The sequence below is a fragment of the Centruroides sculpturatus genome, unplaced genomic scaffold, assembly GCF_000671375.1.
Source record: "Centruroides sculpturatus isolate CEXI.00-Female unplaced genomic scaffold, Cexi_2.0 scaffold38, whole genome shotgun sequence".
Lineage (NCBI taxonomy): Eukaryota > Metazoa > Arthropoda > Arachnida > Scorpiones > Buthidae > Centruroides > Centruroides sculpturatus.
In genome coordinates, this window is record NW_019384306.1 from 828406 (window position 1) to 850473 (window position 22068).

The following is a 22068-nucleotide window of genomic DNA, read 5'->3' on the forward strand; positions in this document are numbered from 1 at the left end:
CTGCATGCTTTGAGCACTTTTTACAAGAAAATCTTAACTCTGGACCTACCCATTGCACTGATAACCCCTAACAATGAGCTTGACATGCCAGCTTATTAGGTTTGCTGGCATATCGGATACAGGGTTAACAGAATTTTGTTGTATATGTATTATTTAATTAACATCACATCATGTCTTGTTACTGTTTTACTGATAAAAAAGAAACTTACTTTCCCCATTCAGGAAGGTTTTTTTTATATATTGAATCTAGAGGTAATACTTGTTGCTGTCCATTTGTGCGAGTATGCAGTTCTCGAGCCTGAAATATATAGAATTTAATGAAAATTTAATATTATAAAATCTTCACTTAACTCATTAGAAAAAGTCAAACAATTAATATTTACTTCTTTTAAAGTTAAATGAAAATTATTATTATTAATAGATTTAAGAAATTAAAAATAATAAANTTTTTGGCACGAAACTAGACATGTTTAACACAATGAAAAAATAAGTTGTTTACACTTCGGTGAAATGATATATACTGAATTTCAAGGTCGCTTATTGTACTTCCTTACAGATGTGTCACCATCTAAAAATAAACACACGTGGTTCTGGTAACGCCATTTGTTAAAGAACAGCGAGAACTTATTCAAGGTCCTTATACAATTAACAATAATTTTACAATACTTCAGTCAGATTTACTTTGTTTAACATCTTTGTTTAAATCCTACAACTTGTGATTTAATCTCAAAAAATCAGCTATTATGCTATTGTGTCTTTCTTCAGTATCCAGAGTTTTTGATAGTCAACATTTGCATTTCTTATATTGATTCAGTAAAATAAATTATTGAGTTAGGTGTTTTTAAAATAGTAACCAGAATTCAGCAATCATCCATTTCAGTAAAATAATCTTGATGTTTTATTTTGACAGCAAATTAATATACAAACACCTCATAGAAAAATAATAAAAGGTTTAACTATTAGACACAGAACAAAGTGACTATTTTGTAGATCAATTTCATTAAAAAATTTTCTTTGTAAACTTCCAATTTCTAATAAATTATCGTTTACTGGTATAATGCATTGCTGCTCCATCATAGTTAAACCATATTATTATTGAACTGCACAAAGTATACTTACTATTCAATAAATTGGGTAATTTGCCTTACACAAATTCTGCTGAGATAACCTATATCAAATTAGGATTTTCTGATTTCTTTGAATATATAATGTATTTTGATAGTATTCTCTTTTTTAAAATTTTTTAACTGTATTGTACCATCTAATGGGGTGGGTCTTCATGTTTCCTTTCATAATACCCTTAACACTTCATGTATATACATTCAAAAAGCATCAATTATGCATAATGCAATGCTTCTTTTTTATTTGTACTACTCACTCAATAACATTTACTGAGTGAGCTGAAGAATGTACTCTATATGAATTTTGCAACTTTTAAGTACCTTTGTAAAAAGAGATTGTACAGTTTTTAAGTTATATATGCCTTTTTGCTAATACTCTTAACGTCTTAACTTTTTACGTATACATATTTTTTCTTTTTTTTTTTTACCTTTTTATTTTTGTTTAAAAATAAACAACAAAATTGGCAATCAGGAATATTAATTGGAGTGGCAATTTCTTGCTTATCAGAAGACTACCAACCGTAAAATTAAAAAAATAAAGAATAAATTTTAAATTTTGAGAAAATAAGACCCTTCTGGAAACATAACATATGCCGCCAAGGATCTACATCTCAAAGGAGGGAGTATGTACCACAGGATTTAAAGCTGTAAAAGATCACATTACTGCAATGCTGAGTGTTAACACCAGTGCAGACCTGAAATAAAAACCAGTTGTGGTTTATCACTGACAATCCATAAGCTTTAAAAGGAATTTGAATTCTATTCTTGGTGTTCATATCAGATCTAGTAAGAAAGGTTGGATGACTGGAAAGATCTTTACAGAAATGATATAAAAAAATTTTTTATCATTTAGCAGTCATATCACTTATTTTCTATTTATATCTACAATAAACTGTTAATGAAAATAAACATGTTGACAGAAATAAAATGAAAGATGTAAGAGGAAAAACAAAATGTTTGAGATGATACTTTCTAAACTGCATACTGGTGTCATGTTTTTAATGGCCACTTTGGAGGTGTGGGTTAGGCAAAGATTATTTCTGTTCTATCAATATTTTGCAGAGTATGTTCCAATGTGAGTTTCTGAAAGAAATTATGGTTTTTTAAATTATCTATTTATCACCTTACCATCTTTTCAATGCCATCAAGTTCAAAAGGTCTATCCACAATATCAAAATTATTACAACAAATAAATAATTTAATTATCAACCAGTAACAGAATGACTTGATAAATATTTGAGTATCAATAACTAATTTACGTTAACATTTAGACAAAATTGGACTGTGTTGTTTGCTAAACTGGATGTGAATATTTGGATCTGTAAATTTCAGTGATTATTGTTTGGGAAACATTTAAAATATAAAAAGATGTGCTGTGCATATCTAAATTAAAATAAAATTTGAAAATAAATTAGTGAACTTTAGTTCAATGATTTATTTTCAAATTTTGTTATTTTAAAAATTTTGATCTTTCAAAATTAAGAAAAGTATTTAATTATGACTTGTATGTAAAACATAAAAAAATGTATTATAAATTTTTAAAAATTTATTAATTAGCTATCTTAAATCAGTAAACATTATTAATTATTCACAATATTAAATATACAGTATACTTCATACAGAAAATTAAATCAAATTAAAATATTTCAAAAATAATTACTTTGAGTTCCAATTTTAAATGGCGTACAAGACATCGATGTGCAGCTTTTTGAGTATTTGAAACTGTTGGAACACTAGGATCTTCTAAAGGTGTCATTTTAACTGGATAATCTGGTGCAATAAATATAGGTATCTGTAAAAATAAAATTGGTTTTACAAAAATTCTTATAAAATTTAAAAATATTTAATAATCTAAAAAGTAATAGTCTTAACTAGCCAACCAAATAGAAACCTTACAATATAATTAAGATTAAAGTTTATAAAATATTAAGATAACTTTCTTATCTAGACATGTTTAACTTTACATAAAGATAAAAAATTTATTATCTCTAAAGCTAAGCACATTCAATTATAATAGTATAAGAACATAAAATTTTAAGAAATAAAAATACGCAAGCTTATTATTTTTGAATTATTTTTGTTTTCTAAAATGCATTTTATACTTGTACCATATAATATTTAAATAAGATAATATTCATCATTGTCTTTTTATAAATTTCTTTGTGTTTCAACCACAATTTCCTAAGCCTAAATTGAATCGTTTGATCATTTAATAGGTGATTTAAACTTCAGTCAATCAGCTTTTCAAAGTTAGCATCCACAACCTACAAAGTTTCCCTATGTTAAGAATACACTGGCTCCACTAATATGAACACAAACAAGTACAAATAAAAAGTTTTCATCCTACTAGAAAACCTTTAAACTTCTCAATAACTAATGTTCCAAAAGAAAAAATAATAATAATACAAAATACAAATCAATCCAAATTTAAAAATTGGATGCATTCTCATTCTGAACATATTCTCTATTAAAAAACATAAAATATTCAATTCTTTTGGGATTTATTACTGACAATCCTAAAAATGATAAATTTTAAAATTAATAAAAGAATTTTGTTTCTAGAGATGCTTTACTCTTCCTATATAAGAACTTTTATATANAAAAATTGCAAAGGGTTAAGACTAGTGAATGTATGGGATATTTCAAAACTTCTACTCTAACTGTAATATTGGCTGTCTAGCATTATCACAATGCAAAAACCACTTCACATTAACCAGTACTGGATATTTTTCATGAAAGACATGACCAAGTTTTTTCTAAGAATCTTAGTGTATCCTCAAGGTACAAAATTGTATTTGCACATTGTGTACTTCAAGGAATACAGATAAAACAAAAACCATTTGAGAAACATAGTTCTTGTTTCAAAATAATTGTCAATGACAAACTATTAATAAAGGATGTACAAATGAAATCAACATGACAGGACCTGATCAGCACCTATGGAGGCTGGCAACTGACACTCTTTCTCAAAAGATTGTGTAGAAAAAAATGTGGGAATAATCCTAGAAATTAAATGATGCATATTTTAATCTATTTTTATTTTTAAAAATATTACATACTTTTCCAAGAACACCAGGCTCATCAGCAGCTACTGTGAGAGAACATTCTCTTCTTTTTGCTTTTTCTAATTTAGTTTTGGCCACATGGCATTTTTCAATAGTTGCATTAATCTGAAGAATCTGAAAAGTAAATTAAATTAACATAATAATTAAACAGTTAAAAAAATCTTATATTATTGTTCAATGCTTTTAACAATACGGATTTTTTTACTTGATTAAAATTTTCAATTTAACAACTGTAAATAATAAAGATGAAAATATCACACCTACAAAACAAATTAGATAGATATAGAAAGTTGCACTTTGATATTAATAAGTGTTCTGTCCAATTCTTTTTCAGGCTATCAGAAATTTCCTATGATTTCTGTGTTTAGAAAATGCTATTGATTGACAAATCAATATAATTAAATAATAATTATGCTTATACACAAAACATATACAGTTTAAATAATTAAGGAATANCTATGTTAAATTCTAGTTTACTCTTCTAAATTCATGTTTTTTGTTTGTAACTATTCATAGAATGATTCAGATGATATAAAAGATTTTTACAGAATAGTGTTAATCATCATCAATCATTTTCTACATATTTAATGATTGCATTCTTAGAAATGTAGTTTTGCCAAATATTTTTTTTTATTTAAAAAATTTGCTATATGCATTTCAATCAAACTGAATTTAAATTTACAAAAATAATTTCATAATGATAAAGTTGCTCTAACAATAATTAGAAGTGTAAAGATTTGTAAATATTTTATAATGTGGAAAGTTAAGTTCTGTTATTTATTTCTATACTTTTTAAAATGCTGAAGATGTTAAACTTTTATGTAAATGAAAGATTTAACTGTTTTATTGGATTTTTATTGTTGTTGAATTCAGCAAATGCTAAAATTAACAATATTTTTTACTAATACTAATACAATTTTTCATTTTAATGCTTATGTTTTATTCACTTACATAAAAAAAAAATCAAGTCTAATCATTCTTTTTTAGTTGTAATTTTCAATAATAAATACCTAAGCAATATCAAAGAATTAAATTTTCTTAATTTAAAATAGCTATTCAAACCTCTTCATTTATTATGCAATCAATTTCATACAATTATAAAATATCTTATTTATAAATGTTTTATATTATTTATATATAAACAGTTTAAAGTCATCTGGTTAATGATAAAATAAAATTATAACAATAAATTTTGCAACAAATATTAATTGCTTGATAACTTCATGATGGTTCTGTAAGTTTTACTATTAGATGGAAAAAGCAAATCAAAGTACATCTATTGAAATTTTTTTAGTGCTTAAGTCAAAACAATAATCAATCTCACACCTTATATCTTTCACCAATACTTTATTCAAAAACACTTTTGGCCTAGTTTAAGGACCTGCTTCAGGTTCTACACATTTGAATTGAATGGTTTACTGAGTGTTTCCTGAGTTTGCTGGAGGACAAGGAAGGTGTAGGATTAATTATTGTTAGAATAAGTTCTAGCTTTGAATGACACATTGCTCCTTTCTTTTGACTTATACTGTTTATACTAGTAAATGTATAATTTTGGCTGATTTATAAACTAAAATCTTTGATTAATTTTCATATAATACCCTATTCCCATGGTGACAGTCCATGCAATGTTTCAGAAGCTTTTATTTTCAAAATTTTATGTATCATCCACTGTTACATATTGACTAGGGAATATATAGAGAAACCATCATATAACTCAATTTCACTGCCTCCAGCAATAGAAAATCCTTAAAGGATGTACTCTCATAGCATGCGATCAGTTACTGAAATCAGTGTTCTAATCTTGTGAAATTTTTCACGATTAGAGAATTTTTGTATTTTTCAATCAAATACAGTTTATTTTCAAGGAATATTTGTTAGTAGATATGCATAATCACTGCTTTAGACAAGGTCTGAAATATAAAAATAAAGTTGTTACTGAAGTCTACTATTAGTGAACATTAAGAGATATGTGATGAGGATGCTGATGAAGGGGATATGTTATCAATAAACTAATCACAATTTCATAATAATGGTAGTGCCTGAAATTCTGATAGTTTTCAAGAAATGTAATGTGAATGTAAAAGTGATTTGAAATAAAACAGTTGTTTGTACCAGAAATCATTGAAGAATTTAAATTAAATTTTTTGCATGTTAGTCTATTCTTGAACATAGTCCATACATTCTGATTACACATAACTTTTAATAAATAGTCCACAGTCTATCACCACAGGAATAAAATAATTATTTTGCAATTAGAATAATAATAAATTAATGTTCCTTAATTAATATTACTAACTTGTGAACTTGTAAGAGAAGGCTGATTATCAGCTTCATAAAAGAACTGAATAACATAATTTCCAGACATTTCAGGTGCTTTCTTTCCACTAAAAATAAAAATATTAAACCGATATTAATACTTATTATTACAAATTAATTTAAATTGATTAATACTAATTGTTAATATTTTCATTTCATTTAAATTTTGAATTTCTAATGCATCCTTCATATTATCTTTTCAATAAAATTTCTTAGAAAAACAAAATTTTAAATCAAAACTATTTATCTTTTTCATATAAACTTATAATTTATTTTATGATGTCAAGGTTGATGTATAATGAAATGTTATTAAAAAAAAATGGTTCCATACATATAAGAATTTAGTTAATTTTAATCAGGTGAAAAAATTAGGAATGAATTTAATGATATTAATAGTTTTATTACTAAAAATAAGATGTAAAAAAAAAACTTGTGAAATTATATAAACAACTACAATATAAGCTTTACCATTTAAAGTTTTTAAATTATTCATCTTTTAATGTGGCTAATAAATATAATAAAATATTTTGAAAATACAAATAAAATTTATAAACACAAATAATTCTACTTCTAGAGTTTAAAATAATAATAATAATATAATAATAATAATAATAAAAGCTATGTTAAATTCTAGTTTACTCTTCTAAATTCATGTTTTTTGTTTGTAACTATTCATAGAATGATTCAGATGATATAAAAGATTTTTACAGAATAGTGTTAATCATCATCAATCATTTTCTACATATTTAATGATTGCATTCTTAGAAATGTAGTTTTGCCAAATATTTTTTTTTATTTAAAAAATTTGCTATATGCATTTCAATCAAACTGAATTTAAATTTACAAAAATAATTTCATAATGATAAAGTTGCTCTAACAATAATTAGAAGTGTAAAGATTTGTAAATATTTTATAATGTGGAAAGTTAAGTTCTGTTATTTATTTCTATACTTTTTAAAATGCTGAAGATGTTAAACTTTTATGTAAATGAAAGATTTAACTGTTTTATTGGATTTTTATTGTTGTTGAATTCAGCAAATGCTAAAATTAACAATATTTTTTACTAATACTAATACAATTTTTCATTTTAATGCTTATGTTTTATTCACTTACATAAAAAAAAAATCAAGTCTAATCATTCTTTTTTAGTTGTAATTTTCAATAATAAATACCTTAGCAATAACATCAAATTCTTTCTGAATTTAATGTATAAATAAAATTTATTACATACAAAAATAACATTAAATTTAATTTTTGCCTTTATGAAAATTAATATTTATAAATAATTTTTAATTTGGTTTTCTATTTGCATCTCTGTTAAATAAAAAATTGTGAAGACAAAACACAGATAATTTCTTCATAATAATTGTCATTAAATATATAAATTCTAATGACACAAATCATATCCACTAAAAAAGTAAACAAAAATCAAACTATTCATTACTTCTAAATCTATTTCCTTTCTTTCTTTTTTAATCTTTGAAACTACTAACATTTTTAACTTGATATATTTTTAGAGTATAGAGTATATTTTCCTTACACTTGCATGTGCGCGCACGCACACACACTTAATCCATAAATGATATACTTTAAAGTAGTGATGAGCAATCTTTTCTGGATGCAGATCACAAGTGAATTTCATAAGCTTCTGGTGGGCTGCATGCATTTTTTCTTACAAAGCTTGCAACTTTGTAAAAAAAAAAACTTGCTGAGTACAAACATACTCCATAACCTCCAGTATCCTAAGTTTTAAAATAATATATACTAAAGATATGCAAACTATCCTTAGTAATATATAATTTATTTTCATCTTTTCACCTGTCATGTTTAGTTTGAATGTTCTTCATCATGAATATCAGCTTAATTATGGTTGCATAATGGCAGAAGGCAGAAAACAGAAAAAAATTACATTGCCAAAGCCCCAGGGTCTAATATGTGGATATTAGGACCTTATAGGCTGCAGGTTGCTCATGACTGTCTTAAGAGATTAACTGATGCAAAATTTTTTAAAATGTTAAATATATAAATTTTAAATGTTTACCGAAAACGAAATGTTCCTGCTAAATCTCTGGGATTCATATCTGGAACAAATATAAATGGCTGAAGAAAAAATATAACATTAATCAAAATTAGTATATTATATATTTAATCATCATATTCTAAATAAATCATCATATTCTACATTCAAAATATTAATTTAAATAATTTTTTAAAGTATTTATCAATACATGAGAAATATTTGTTACTGATTTAACAACTGAACATTTTAAAGAATATATCAAGAGAAAAATTTTATTTGATTAAAATATTTTGAATAATATATAATATAACCTAACAAAATCATCATTTATAATAAACTTAAGTATAACTGAATTAAATATATACACACAATAAACTTTTGATTAAACTATAACCTTGGATTTTATAAATTTTACAACAAAAGATTTTGGATGCTTTAGATATTTGATATATGCTAAATCATTTTGCATATAATTTATTTTAAAAAGATCATAAACACTGTAAGAAAAAGAAGAGTATTTCCTACTAGCAAGACATATATTGGAGACTTTTGAAAAAAACTTAAAATCATTTAAATACTCTACAAAAATAAACAATAATTTTTCTTTATATTAAACACACAAAAAAGTGTTTATTAGTTATTTACTAAATTTCTATAAAATGGCAATGAAATTTTAGCAAATTCAGGCTAATGAACTGGCTAAGTAGTATCGTAGAAGTTGGGTCAAAACATGTCCACATGCAGCTTGAGAAAACACCTTTGCTTCTTTTTCTCTCATATTCTTCATCTGTAATGGCAGGGATCCTTCCACATACTGAAACTCCATTTTTCCTACAACAAATAACTTATAGGCAAAGTGTCCATAGCATTTTGTTTTCACTTGCTGTTTTATGTTTTGTTCACCATAGCATAGATTAATAGTGAAGTGTGTCATTGGGGTGTTTCAGTTGAGAAGTAAAAGCAAAGAAATGTCACAAAAAAGTGCAGGAGTGAAAAGAAAGAGAGTTGATCATTGTTGAAAGACTTGCAAATGGCAAATCTCCAGCAAAACTGACTTCAGAATTTAACGTAGATGTTTAAACCATTCAGGATATCATTCACAAGAAAGATAAACTGCATAAATTTGTGACTTCATCCGACACATTTAATGATATGGCAAAAAGGAAGTTAACAAAGGAGTCACTTATCTGTACTTTTATTAATTATCCAGAAAAGCAGTCCCAGTCATTAGACCAAATAACTGTGGTTTTACTGTATTTGGTGCAGTCTTTTTATAATCAGCCAAAGACTGCACCAGAGTAAAATTTCATAAAAATGTTTCTACTGATGACAGCAATCATAATAAGCTATGATCTCATTCCAGGGGTGTAGCCATGGTGAAGTGGGGTTCATTTAGTCAAATGAAAAATTACAGGTCAATAGGTTATAACAGTATTGCATGGCAAGAAAGCATGTTTGAATCATGGAGGGTAGATGCTATCATGTTAGTCAGTGATGTGAGCGCTCTCTGGTGAACAAGTGGGGAACTGGTGGTTCAAGGTTTGAATGGTCTGTGGTAAGACTCGAAGATTATAGGATGTTTGAGGTTTGGATTTAGCTGGAAAGTTTTAGTACCTTCTGTTCTCTATTTAAGTGTTGCAATCAATGTGAGTCAGTCAGTTGAGTGAGTTTGAATTTGAGCTTGTTCAGAACATACTGTGAGCAAGGTTTATTTGAAATGTCATTGCGTCCATGTGCAATACTAGATTTCTAACGCCATTTAAAATTAATAAGTGCTGTATTTACTTCTATTGTATGTTGTAAGTATAATAAATCCATTAATGTTTTTTGCACATTTATTTAATTTTTGGACTGCAATCCCATAACAATAGCAATCTAAAATGGATATTAGAAACTTTTTTAGCATGAAAAGTATGTATCTATATTATTTTCATTTGAGTTAATGAGTTGCAAAACAATCTAATTAAAGCAACCTAAAATCTCCAGGAAATGCAAAGAATTGCTTTTTATTTGTAATAGTGATTTTGATGTCTTTATTGAAATTTTAAGAAAATTCATACAATACTAAATAAGGAAATAATAATAAGTATATCACACTCCAATAATTTTAAATAACGATTGAAAATTGTAATTAGTTACTTTTGCAGCAGTTTTGCTTAATTAGATGTTTTGAAATAGCTGATTTTGCAACTAGCTACTTCTGCTAGATGCAAATAATAAAACAAATTTGTACAAAATATTAAAGGTTTTTTAAAGGTTGAAGTATCTAGTGTAGAGAGTCTGTTCAAAAGCTTAAATTCTTAGTTCTTTTAATTTTTTTGGAAAGTGTAGTAGTAGTTATTTATTTTCTTTTAGGAAGACAGAAGAGGAAGCAACCAGTTAAAAGTAGTAGTGAAAGTGATAGCAACAGAGAGGAGAAATCGAAGCAGAATGTTGGCGCTTGCACAACTGCACCTACACCTATTATTGTTTTAAGTGCATCAAGTGGACCTTCACTACCATCTGGTTCTGGGCACAGGATCAAATGTATTTTGATAATAATGTGGGTCACTGTCTTGGATGTTCGTTTAGTATGACCTTATCTCAAAAAATGGAAGTTTTAAAAAACTTTTGCTCACCAACTCCAGGTTATGACTTTGCTAAGGATGCTGTGCAATTAAAAAGAAAATTCAAATACAACTGGTTAGTGGATTATGTTCCTTGGTTGGCATATTCCAAGAAATTAAAGGGCACATTCTGCATTTACTGTGTGTTGTTTCCACCAAGTAATGTGCATGGTATTTTGGGTTCTTTCATAGTGAGGCACTATACTCACTATAAAGACATGCAATTTGCGAATTCTCACACATCATCTCATTGACACAAATTGGCGGCCACAGCAGCAAAATGTTTTGTTGAAAATATACCTGTTGATATACAGTTGATTTCTGTCCACCAACAGAAATAAATAGAATCCAACAAGAAAATTGTTGCATCAATAATTTTGACTGTGATGTTTTGTGGTACACATGACCTACTTTTGAGAGGCAAAGAACATCATGAAGATGTTTTTGAAGACTTGATCAAACTCAAAACTGATGCTGGTGACCACATTTTAAAAAAAACACGTAGAAAAGGGCACAAAAAATGCCACTTACATGTCACCACAGATTCAAAATGAAATAATCTGCCTATGTGGTGATATCATTAGAGACATCAGTACTGACATAAAGAAAGCATGTACTTACAGTATCCTGGCAGATGAGAGCAGTGACATATCAGGGAAAGAGCAACTTTCCATAGGGGTTAGATTTTTTGACAAAGAAAAGATGATGGTTCGTGAGGAATTTCTAGGTTTTGTAGAGTTGACTGACATGGATGCAAAATCTAGCATCTTCAATTAACAACTTTGTAGAAAAGGTATGCCTTGATCCAGAAAAGTGTATCCCAAAAAAAAAAAAAAAAAAATACAATGGGTGTTCCACTATGGCAGGAAATGATGGTGGTGTCCAAAAATTATTTGAGAAAAGTATACGAGAGCATTATATTTTCACTGTGCTAGTCACAAACTGAACTTAGTTGTAAATGACTTAAATGAAATAGCAGTGATATGAAATACGGCCTCCACAATAAAAGAAATACAGTAGAGAGTCGTTTATCCGAATCAATTGGGGGACTGGTGTTGTTCGGATAACTTATTTTTCGGATAACCAATTATGTACGAAAAAATATATTAATTTATCCCGTGTTAAAATTTTTCTCTGTTGCGTGTCGCTTCTCGTTGAATTTTCGTCGATGTTAAGCCTAACGAAGACTATTGTATCGTTAAAAATTATTTTTTTATTTTGTACAAACAAAATAAATATATTGAAAAATATAAAAACAATAAAAAATTATACTTCAGAAGTTAATTTAGTATCAAAAACGTAAAATATTTGAGTAGCCGAAGACATAGCCAAAGATTACAGCACCACAGCACTGGCGAAAATTTAAATTTGTCGACTGGAATTCCTTCGGATAAACAACGCTCTACTGTAATAAGATTCCTCCGAGAAGCGGCCCTTCATTGAAATAGCATACCAAATATACCAATGCCCTGTGAAACTTGTTGGTCTCAAAAATATAAAAGTATTGCCACATTCAAGAAACATTATGTACAAACTGTTATGGCGCTTGAAAAACTATCAATAGACGGTAGCAATGCAATGAGAAAAGCTGCTTTTCAAATGCACTGCACTGCTACAAAATCAGAATTCGTTGTTAGCATTTGTCTCATAGCAAAATATTCAGCACTGCTGCAACTGGTGGTAAATGCTCTTCAGTCAAAAAGTGTGGACCTACTTCAATGTGCAAATCACATAAAAAATCACAGACATCATGAGAAAACACAGTGGAAATATGGTTGCTGAAAGTCAAAGTGTTATTGCAGAGGCTAAAACAATCACCGAGCATCTTGGAACAGATTTCAATATGCTGCAAGTCATAAATCATCAGAAACATCATGCAAATCCACCAGCACAGACTCCTAGCAAGTTATGGAGAAGATCACTAATTATTCCATACATAGATTCATTAATAATGTTTCTGGAACAGTGTTTTTCTGAGGAGAACTTGTCCACATTCTTATTACTTATGTTGCATCCTCACACAATGCTTGATATAATGTATGAGGATTTTTAAAAAAAAACTACAATTTGAATGATTTCCTCAGTGAAGCTGAACTTTGGTACAACCAATGGAAAGGTAAAAAGGTGCCAAATGCCAAACTGAAGGAGATACAACTAGCTGCATTAGTTAAAGAAATGCAATTGTTCTACCCATCTATAAAACAGGCATTGCTTATCTCACTTGCACAGCCCTGCACTATTGAAAGATCCTTCAGCACCTTACGCAGGATTTTTACCCTGCTTAAGGTGCTAAAGGATCTTTCATATGTCACTTAGATACGGTCAACAATGACAGAAATCAGTTTGTTGGTCTTTATATGATGAATGTGCATAAAAAGAGGGTTCTGGAAGCTAAAAATAAATTTGAGAAAGAAATTTTGATGAGATTTAGCCAGAACTCCCATAGGTTAGTGCTGAAATAAGATTTAGATAGTTGCAATGCTATTCGAACCTAATTACTTTTAGCATTTTCAAATGTTCAAATAAAATCATTTTTTAATCAACAATGTTATCTTATTTTTGCCCCCCCTGGAGAAAATCCTGACTACACCCTTGTCTCATTCCTCTCCTGTTTGCTTATTCACTTTTCATAATCACAATAGTTATTTACTCAGTAGTAAAACATTGTTTCTTTCTAAAAATGTATATGGTATGCACTACATAAGTTATAAGGTTCAAACATTAAAGCTGTAATTGAAATAATTCATGTATTTCAAAAACAATTTTTAAGGTGAGGAAATTATGAAATAAATTATCTAATCATCCTAAAGATTACAATTTTAATAAAAAGTCAGTTAATTTTACTTCAGTTTAGATCAAATTTTTGTTCAAGTATAAAATCAAATATCAAAACAAAAATTAATCAAATTCCAACTGAAGAATTATTTTAAAGTCCAAAACACATTTTAGAAATTCATTTCATTATTTGCTTTACCAATAAGAAATTAATAAATTTTTTATCTATTATATTGTATTTATTTTTAATTATTAATACTCCAAATCCTCCCTAATGCTCTTCTTTTGTACAAATGACACATTTTGATAAATAATAATAATAATTTCAGCTATGAAAGCAATTATGTCTATGCCCACTTTTCTATGTTTAATGTTTTTTAAACATTTTTCCTTCATTTTTATCTAAATATTTCTTTTTCTGTTTTTCTCTTTCATGCTGTATTCGGAGTATAATTTACTAGTTTTTCTTATTCATTTTTATAATAAAATTTAACACTCAAAAGTTTACCAAATCCAATAAAATGCTTTAATGGAGTAACAAATTGCATGGAATATAAGAATTCAAGTACTTTCAAGTTACTTCATGCATCAAGAAAACTGTTGAAACAAAGATTCTATTGTTATGAAAACATCAATAAGATAAATTTTTACATAAAATATTAAAGATATAAATATAAAAAGCCATAATCTTACAAAACGAAATATTAATACTGCAGGGAGCATAACTAAACATAATAAAATTACATGTCATGTAAATAACAAAGCCATTTAAATATGGATCATCATAGTACTCTGAGTGAATAATACTAACAGGAATTATTTCCGACATTGATATGGTTATATTTATGATATGGTTATCATTCTAATTAATTATTTCCAACAATATATTGTTCTCTATAATGCGGTACAATTGCTTCTCATTAATTTTTCCTACAATTTTTTTCTTTTTTTTCACACAATGTTTAAATTTCACGATCTGCTCTCTTTCTCGGAGATAATACAAAATGGGTATCCTAAGATAACCAGGAATAAACAAGGATAACTTACAATTGCGTACAAGGTTTTCTCGAAGACTTGTAATGTTACAGCTAAATGGTTCTTGCTCTCTCTGTCTTTTATTATTATTATTTTGTTTTTCTCCCGCGGAAGTTCTAAGCCACGCATTGTATTTCCTATTTAAATTTCGATTTTTCCCATTTCGATTGGTTCCCTCTTTTTTCCTTTTTTTTTCTTTGCTTGTGGATTGTTGTGATCTCTAATTAATTCTGCTAATTGTCACGATCAATTTTTGTCTGTCTAATCTTTAACACCACCGAGTCTCGCAGGACTCGGAAATCGCGACTTTACGTCACATGAGTGGTAGCGAGTGAGCGGTTGGATTCGGAGTAGAGGTGAGGAGAGAGATGAGGAAGTGGCTCACTCAGATTTCATATTAAATAACAATAACAATTTTAATAAGAACCAAAGAAAATACATATATATTCGATAGCGAGCATGCCTAAAGTTCCCCTAATTATACTAGGCCATTTGAGAGAGAGAGTTTACAAACGAATCATGGGTTGATAAATACCTTTCTTCTGAGTCAAAGATCCATAGTAAGATGACACCGCCGATGGAATGTACGATCAAATGGTTCTGGGTCTTGTCCGTTAACAGGAGCATGGAGGTGTGGAGGCATGGAACTGGGGATGATATCCTTAAAGAGGCACGATCATTGTCACGGTTTTAATTCTGGATTCTTGATTCCGGTATTAATCCTTGAGGATGACTTTGGTGAACGGACTTTGGTGAACGAACTTTGGAAGACGACTGACTTCGGTGTTTTTTCCATTCTCCCTTGTTATTCCTCTTGGGATCTCCCGAGGTCAGGAGGTTGTTGTTAAGGGTCTGGCGTCCAATGTGGGCACTTTATCAAAAGTTCCTGGTGACACATCACTGACTAGCTGGATTCTCCTCAACAAAGAACCAACTCCGTGGGAAATAATTTTTATGGCTTTTAGCCTAACTTGCTAAATGCTCGAAGTTAAGAATTTCCCAATAATTAAAGTTTAAAATAACACTTTATTGGGGGTCGGTTTGTCCCTCACAGTACCCATTAACTATTTCCAAGAAGCGGCAGCTTATCAGCATCTCTGCAGCTAACATCATTAACTTTTAAACTTCTTTCATAAATCCATACTAATTCTATCATTTTATAGTAATCTCCAGCATTTAAGGATACTATGGATTTTTTTACACAATACAACCAAATCTTTATTTAGAGTGCAGAGTTTGTCAATGGAGTTGGTTGATGAAAGTTTCAAAGGGGATCAATAAGCAAATTAGATACATATTCTACATAAATATATAATATTTTTAATATTGTTAAATATTGTTTAAATATTTAGTAAATATAATCATTTAAAATTCTTGAAAACATTTTCACTATCATATTCAAAATTTTTCATTTATAAATAAATTTGTTAAAAAATAATGTATATACAGTTGATCCTGTCTATTTTAAAGATGTTGAACTTGGAAACCTCTTTATCTCAAAATTTATATTTTCTCCAGCATTTTCTGCCTAAATTCAATATATTTTCCAAATTTATCTCAAATAATTTTCTCCCCAAACCTTTACTTCTCAAATTATGGACTGAAATGTCAATTACAAATTCAAAGCTCAGAGACTACATTTTGATAGCATAAATTGTATTGGGTTGTTTGGAAAGTAATTTCATTTTTTTTTCCGTGTAAAAAAAAACAATATTTTTATAATAAATAAATATTTTATTGAATTATATATTAACCATTTTGGTCAAATATCTGTTGTTATCGTTTCTAGTAGTAGCATGATTTCACATTCATAAAAGTTTTGATCGTTGCTTACAAAAAACTGATCCAAGTGATTTTTTACATTGTCATTTCAAGTAAATGTCTTACAGTTCAAAAAAATTTGTATAGACTGGAACAAGTAATAATCTGAGTGTGCTCGATCTGGCGAATATGGTTGATGTGATAGTATGTCCCATCTAAGTTATAACAGTTTCTGATGAGTTACCAAACTTGTGTGAAATCTGACATTATGGTGGTAAAAGACCAAACCTGTTTTGTTGATCAATTCTGGCCGCCTTTTCTGTTTTATGATATTACTCAATTTGTTTACTCGATGGCAGTACACTTTCCAATCAATTGTTAAATTGTCTGGTAAAAGATCCAAAAAAAAAATTTTCTTAAAATCCCACCAAAGAGAGCATCTCTCTTTAAGAACATGTGGAACCCATATTTGCTTTGAAATGAAACCAATTTGTTTCAAGTAACCATAAACAGTTCAATTTGACAAATTTAATCTTTTAGTGATTTCATGTGTTGTTATTTGGCAGTTTGCTTCAATCAGTGCCTTTATTTTGTTTTCATTGGCTTCAACTGGCCATCCAGAACATGGTGTATCTTCAATATTGAAATGCCAGAACGAAATTTTGTAAACCAGTTTTGGCACTGTTGTTCTGTCAATACATCTCCATACACGTCACACAATTTTTTCTCGCTTGAACAGCATTTTTACCTTTTCGGTAATAAAAGAGCAAAATATGCTGGAAATGCTGCTTTCGATCTTCCATATTTGATGGGACACAAAAAATAAACAATTGCACAAAATCAAACAAAATTTTTTACAAATAAGCCTTAAAATGCTAGCTGTCAAATTATATAGTGATAATACAGTTTAGAATGAAAATGGCGGAAAAAATACAACTAATCTGTCTAATGGTAAAAAAAACAAAATTACTTTCTGAACAACCCAATAGTTGGGAAACATCTCTTACAATACAATACATAGTTACAATTAATGCTGCATTTCTCTGGATAAGAGTTTGCTTGTCATATTGGTTGAGAAAAATCAAGCATTAGAAACTATTGACAACTATTTATGTTAAGGTAAGTCAAAAATGTTTTATTTATACCTAATACAGGTATGTACTTGCAATTGTATTGATAAAATATTGTACCTTCAATCAAATCTATTACTGCTAGTTGAAAAACATCTCTTACAATACAGTACATAGTTGCAATTAACAATTAACCTCTATATCTTGAAACCTGTCTTTATTCAATTTTTTTCTCATTCTGTGAGATTCAAGATAGACAGGCTCAACTGTACATAAATATTTAAGGGGATTGATGGAAAAAAATTTTCTTAAGTGAAATACATGATAAAGGTTGGGATCTACAACATACTGAGCTAATAGTGTGTTAATATTATCTAGTTATATATTTTTTTATGTTCCTTATTCTTTTGTTGATATTATGAGACATCATCTCTATATACAGTGGAACCTTGTATTTTGACTTAGAACGTTTCAGAGTTTGAGTGCTAAATTTGACAAAAATTTGTTTTGCGTTCAAATGAAGCTTCAAAGTCCAAATTGCATATACAATGAAAAAATGCACTTGAAATGTAAATGCAATTTATTGTGCACTCAAGTCATCTCTTGTTCTTGCATTATGCTTGTATGTTTTCAGTGACTCTTTTACTTTATTTTTCTTTGTGTTTGGTTATATATAATGTGTGTTATTTGTCAATTTTTTGCAATTTATTCCTGCAATTTTGCTTTGTCAGCATCCCTTTTTGTATCCTTTAGTTCAAAATTTCCTGAATGGAACTTTTTAACCACATTTGACATATTTGAAGTTTAGGAGCAACTTTCGTATACACATTATAATTTTTTTTTTACTGTTTGTATAGCATTATATCCTTTCCATAATATGTCTGATATACTTTTTATCTTAAGAAATTTCAACTTGATTTCATTCAAAGTTTGAAAGTTGTGAAGTAAACAGCCAAAGTAAGCTTCTGAACAAAAAATAAATAATGTGTTAAATTTCACAACTGTTATAATTAAATTGCACATCTGTATTAAGTAATGATAACTGTTAAAAATATGCAAAAACTTTCTGTTCAACTCAATATAATCTTATTAACCACAGCATCTGAGTAGTGTATGGAAGCAACAATGTCTAAGAGGAAGATTCTAATATCAATGTTGAGGTGAAAAAGGAATTATTGGGAAGCATTAAAGTGATACACATGTGGTTGCTCTGGCAGTTGTGTTTAAGATGCTAAGTCAACAATGTGTGATCCGTAAATATTTGAAAATGAAATGGCTTGAAAAAGGAAATGAGAATCTCTTGATATGCTTATGAGTGACTTGAATGTTTTAGGAGGTAATCTCATTCCAACTAATGGTCAAAAGATGTTAGTTAGAATGTCATAAGATCTAGAAAAAGGGCTAATGTCATGTTATTTTCAAGAGACTTCCAATCAGAACTTATGTGGAAAGCTCCAATTGGGATTCTATCTTCTTATTCTCTACATAATTTATTGATGTCCAGAATATGTAGAATGGCTAGAATGTAAATTTTCTATAGATTAATGCTTCATATCTTTCTGCTTCCTTCATTTTTATATGTTTAAATCATCTTGTACTTTTTGTATTATTAAAAGATAAGAGTCAAAGTTAAACAACTTTTTAGAACAAGTTTTATTACACAACACACACAAATTTTTACACTATACCATTTTCAAATAAGCTCATTTTGCAGCTACACATTTCTGACAGCATCTATACTATGTCAAAGCAGTTCTGAAAATAATTTTTAGTGATGTCTTTAAGGGCTTTCATTGTTGCAGCTTCCATTTCTACTACTGATTGGAACCTGTGAAGTCTTTCAACTTCTCTTTCACCCTTGGAAACAGATAAAAGTTTGTGGAAGAAGAAGATGTTTTATTGAGCATGTTAAAAGTTTCTGCAAAGGTTTTTCATACAGGTAAGGTTTGCTTACTATTCCAGATATGTAATTTCTTATCTACCAACTTTCTCTGACACTCCTATACAATTTCAGTCCTGTCACGCTGTTCATAATAGATTTAAAAAATTCAAATGATTATTATGCATAAGCAATTGCTTCTGCACAATAATCACTTATGGACTCACACAATTACATAAAATATAAAAATCCAAAAGTTTGGTTCACTTTTGACTCTATATTAAAAATGATAGTATATTATAGTTATCTACTAGAATCACTAAATCTATTTCCTTTCTATTGCTTTCAACTATTCATTTCAAATTAATCTTTCTGAAATAAATGAAAAAGTTAATTATAAAATCCAGTCAGAAAAGATGATTCTCCTATGTTTTTCAGTATAAAAAAAAGAACACCATATAAAAAAGGAAATTCATAATTTTTTGTATAGGTGACCTATTTATAATTATTATTTAAAAAATAACTAATAAATATTGATAGTTATCAAAATCACAGAAATTGAAAATTTAATCATTTGTTTTTATTATGCAGGTTATTCATAAAAGAATGGTGGAGTTTCACAGATGTGTAACACTGTCAGTTTTTGATAATGAAATGTAATGCATGCATAGATTCATCACTCAATTATCCAAGTTTCATCTTATTTAGGTTGATCATTGTGGTTTCTCAGTATGCCTCCTTAGTGGTGCTAAACTGGACATGTTGCAGATGCACATGATCACCTCGTCCAGTGGCCACTCCAGACCTAATTCCATGTAACTTCTTCCTGTAAGAGTATATGAAAGACACAGTTTACATATTCCACAATCCTCCAATCCCTTTGGGATTTCCAGAAAAGAATCACCCACTCATGCTATGGAAATGTGCTCTAACAGATCTGGCAGGAATTTAGCTACCACTTGGATATGTATTGAATGACCAAAGTATGCATATAAAGAGATTGAGTGATGCACATCACACTTGGACATTTCTGATTGAGATATGTCATGAATGTATAAGATAAGAAATATACAAAACTCTGCATGTGAAACTCAATCATTCTTTTATGAATATCCTATATGTATTCTACAGCAAGACATTAAACAAGATACAAGTTATTAAATAATGTTATTATTATTATAAAAATATTTCAAACCTTCATATTTTTATTTTGTAGTGCATCAGATTTCCATATTTTCATAAAAATCCGTGCAGACTTTGACGGTCTTACAATACTACCATCTTCTGCTACAACTTGAACTGTGTAATCTGTAAAAATTTACTTTTTTTTATATATAAAACTTACTTGATGTTGCACAATTAAATTACTTAACCCTAAGACTGCATTTTTTTAGTTAATAGATAATCATTTCTATTTTACAAACAGTAATTTTAACAATAGTTTTATACAATACAGGCAGTTCTCAAATTTCAGGCATTTGACTTTCATATACAATATTTTGATGCCTTTAAATCATTTTCTGCATGCCAATTTTGGACTTTCATACATTTTCATCCAATAAACAAAAATTTTCTATTTTGTAGTGCTGATTTCTGTCAGTCAGTTTTGGTTTTGATAACAGCAAGATCATTTGTGAAAATTAATTTTTGTCGTCTGGTTTCTGCTTAATCTACAGTTTTAACAATTTAATTATTATTTTATGCATTGTAACATAATTATTGTAGAAAAGTAATATTTCTATGGATAAAGGGTGTAAGTATAAAGGATCAAGATAAATGTAAGATAATTTTAAGTGAAATATGGTAATTTCAAGGGTTAGCTATGATGATTGTCTCCTAAAGGTTGGCAACCCTGCATGGTCTTGAGGTAGGGGAGATCGTATCTGGACAAGTGAGAAAAGTCAGAACCCTTTCCCATAAGAGAATCAACACATCATAAGTGACAAAAATTTATAATTTCACTAACATTTTTGACACTTCTATGATATCATTTTCAAGTTCAAGAAAAGAGTCAATACATTAAGTATTCTTACCAAAAGAAAATAGAACAAATTTCGGTATTTTTAACAATTTTTTAAAATTTAGAATAAATGAATGTTTGTGCATATGCTCCACATCATTTAGTATTACAGAAAGCCATTGTATAACTGGAAAAAGCATGTTTCTTATTAGATAAATAATAAAAACATAAATGTCATAAATTTCCAATGTCAATTGTTTTCCTGCATCGGTCATTTTTTCCCCAAGTCCTGCCAAAAACAATAGATTGAGAATCAACTGTATTTATTTATTTATTTAAAATATGAAATGTTTCTTCAATATCCATAAATTTTTTTCACAGTTAAAGTAATTACTACAGTAGAACCTCCATTATCCTGATTTTCGATTATCCGGATTGTTCAAAATAAACAAAAATTTTA

At 28.4% G+C, this 22068-nt stretch overlaps 1 protein-coding gene across 1 annotated transcript in view; it reads right to left on the minus strand.

Annotated features, from left to right (window-relative positions):
- The window catches only part of LOC111619035 (structural maintenance of chromosomes flexible hinge domain-containing protein 1-like), a 260024-nt gene that overhangs the window by 25953 nt on the left and 212003 nt on the right, over nucleotides 1-22068 (minus strand). The window contains exons 34-37 of the mRNA XM_023360677.1: nucleotides 20844-20956; nucleotides 8544-8602; nucleotides 6483-6570; nucleotides 2782-2913 (exon numbers count right to left, since the gene is read on the minus strand). Of these exons, the coding sequence (XP_023216445.1) occupies nucleotides 2782-2913; nucleotides 6483-6570; nucleotides 8544-8602; nucleotides 20844-20956 (392 nt within the window). The remainder of the gene's footprint in view (nucleotides 1-2781; nucleotides 2914-6482; nucleotides 6571-8543; nucleotides 8603-20843; nucleotides 20957-22068) is intronic.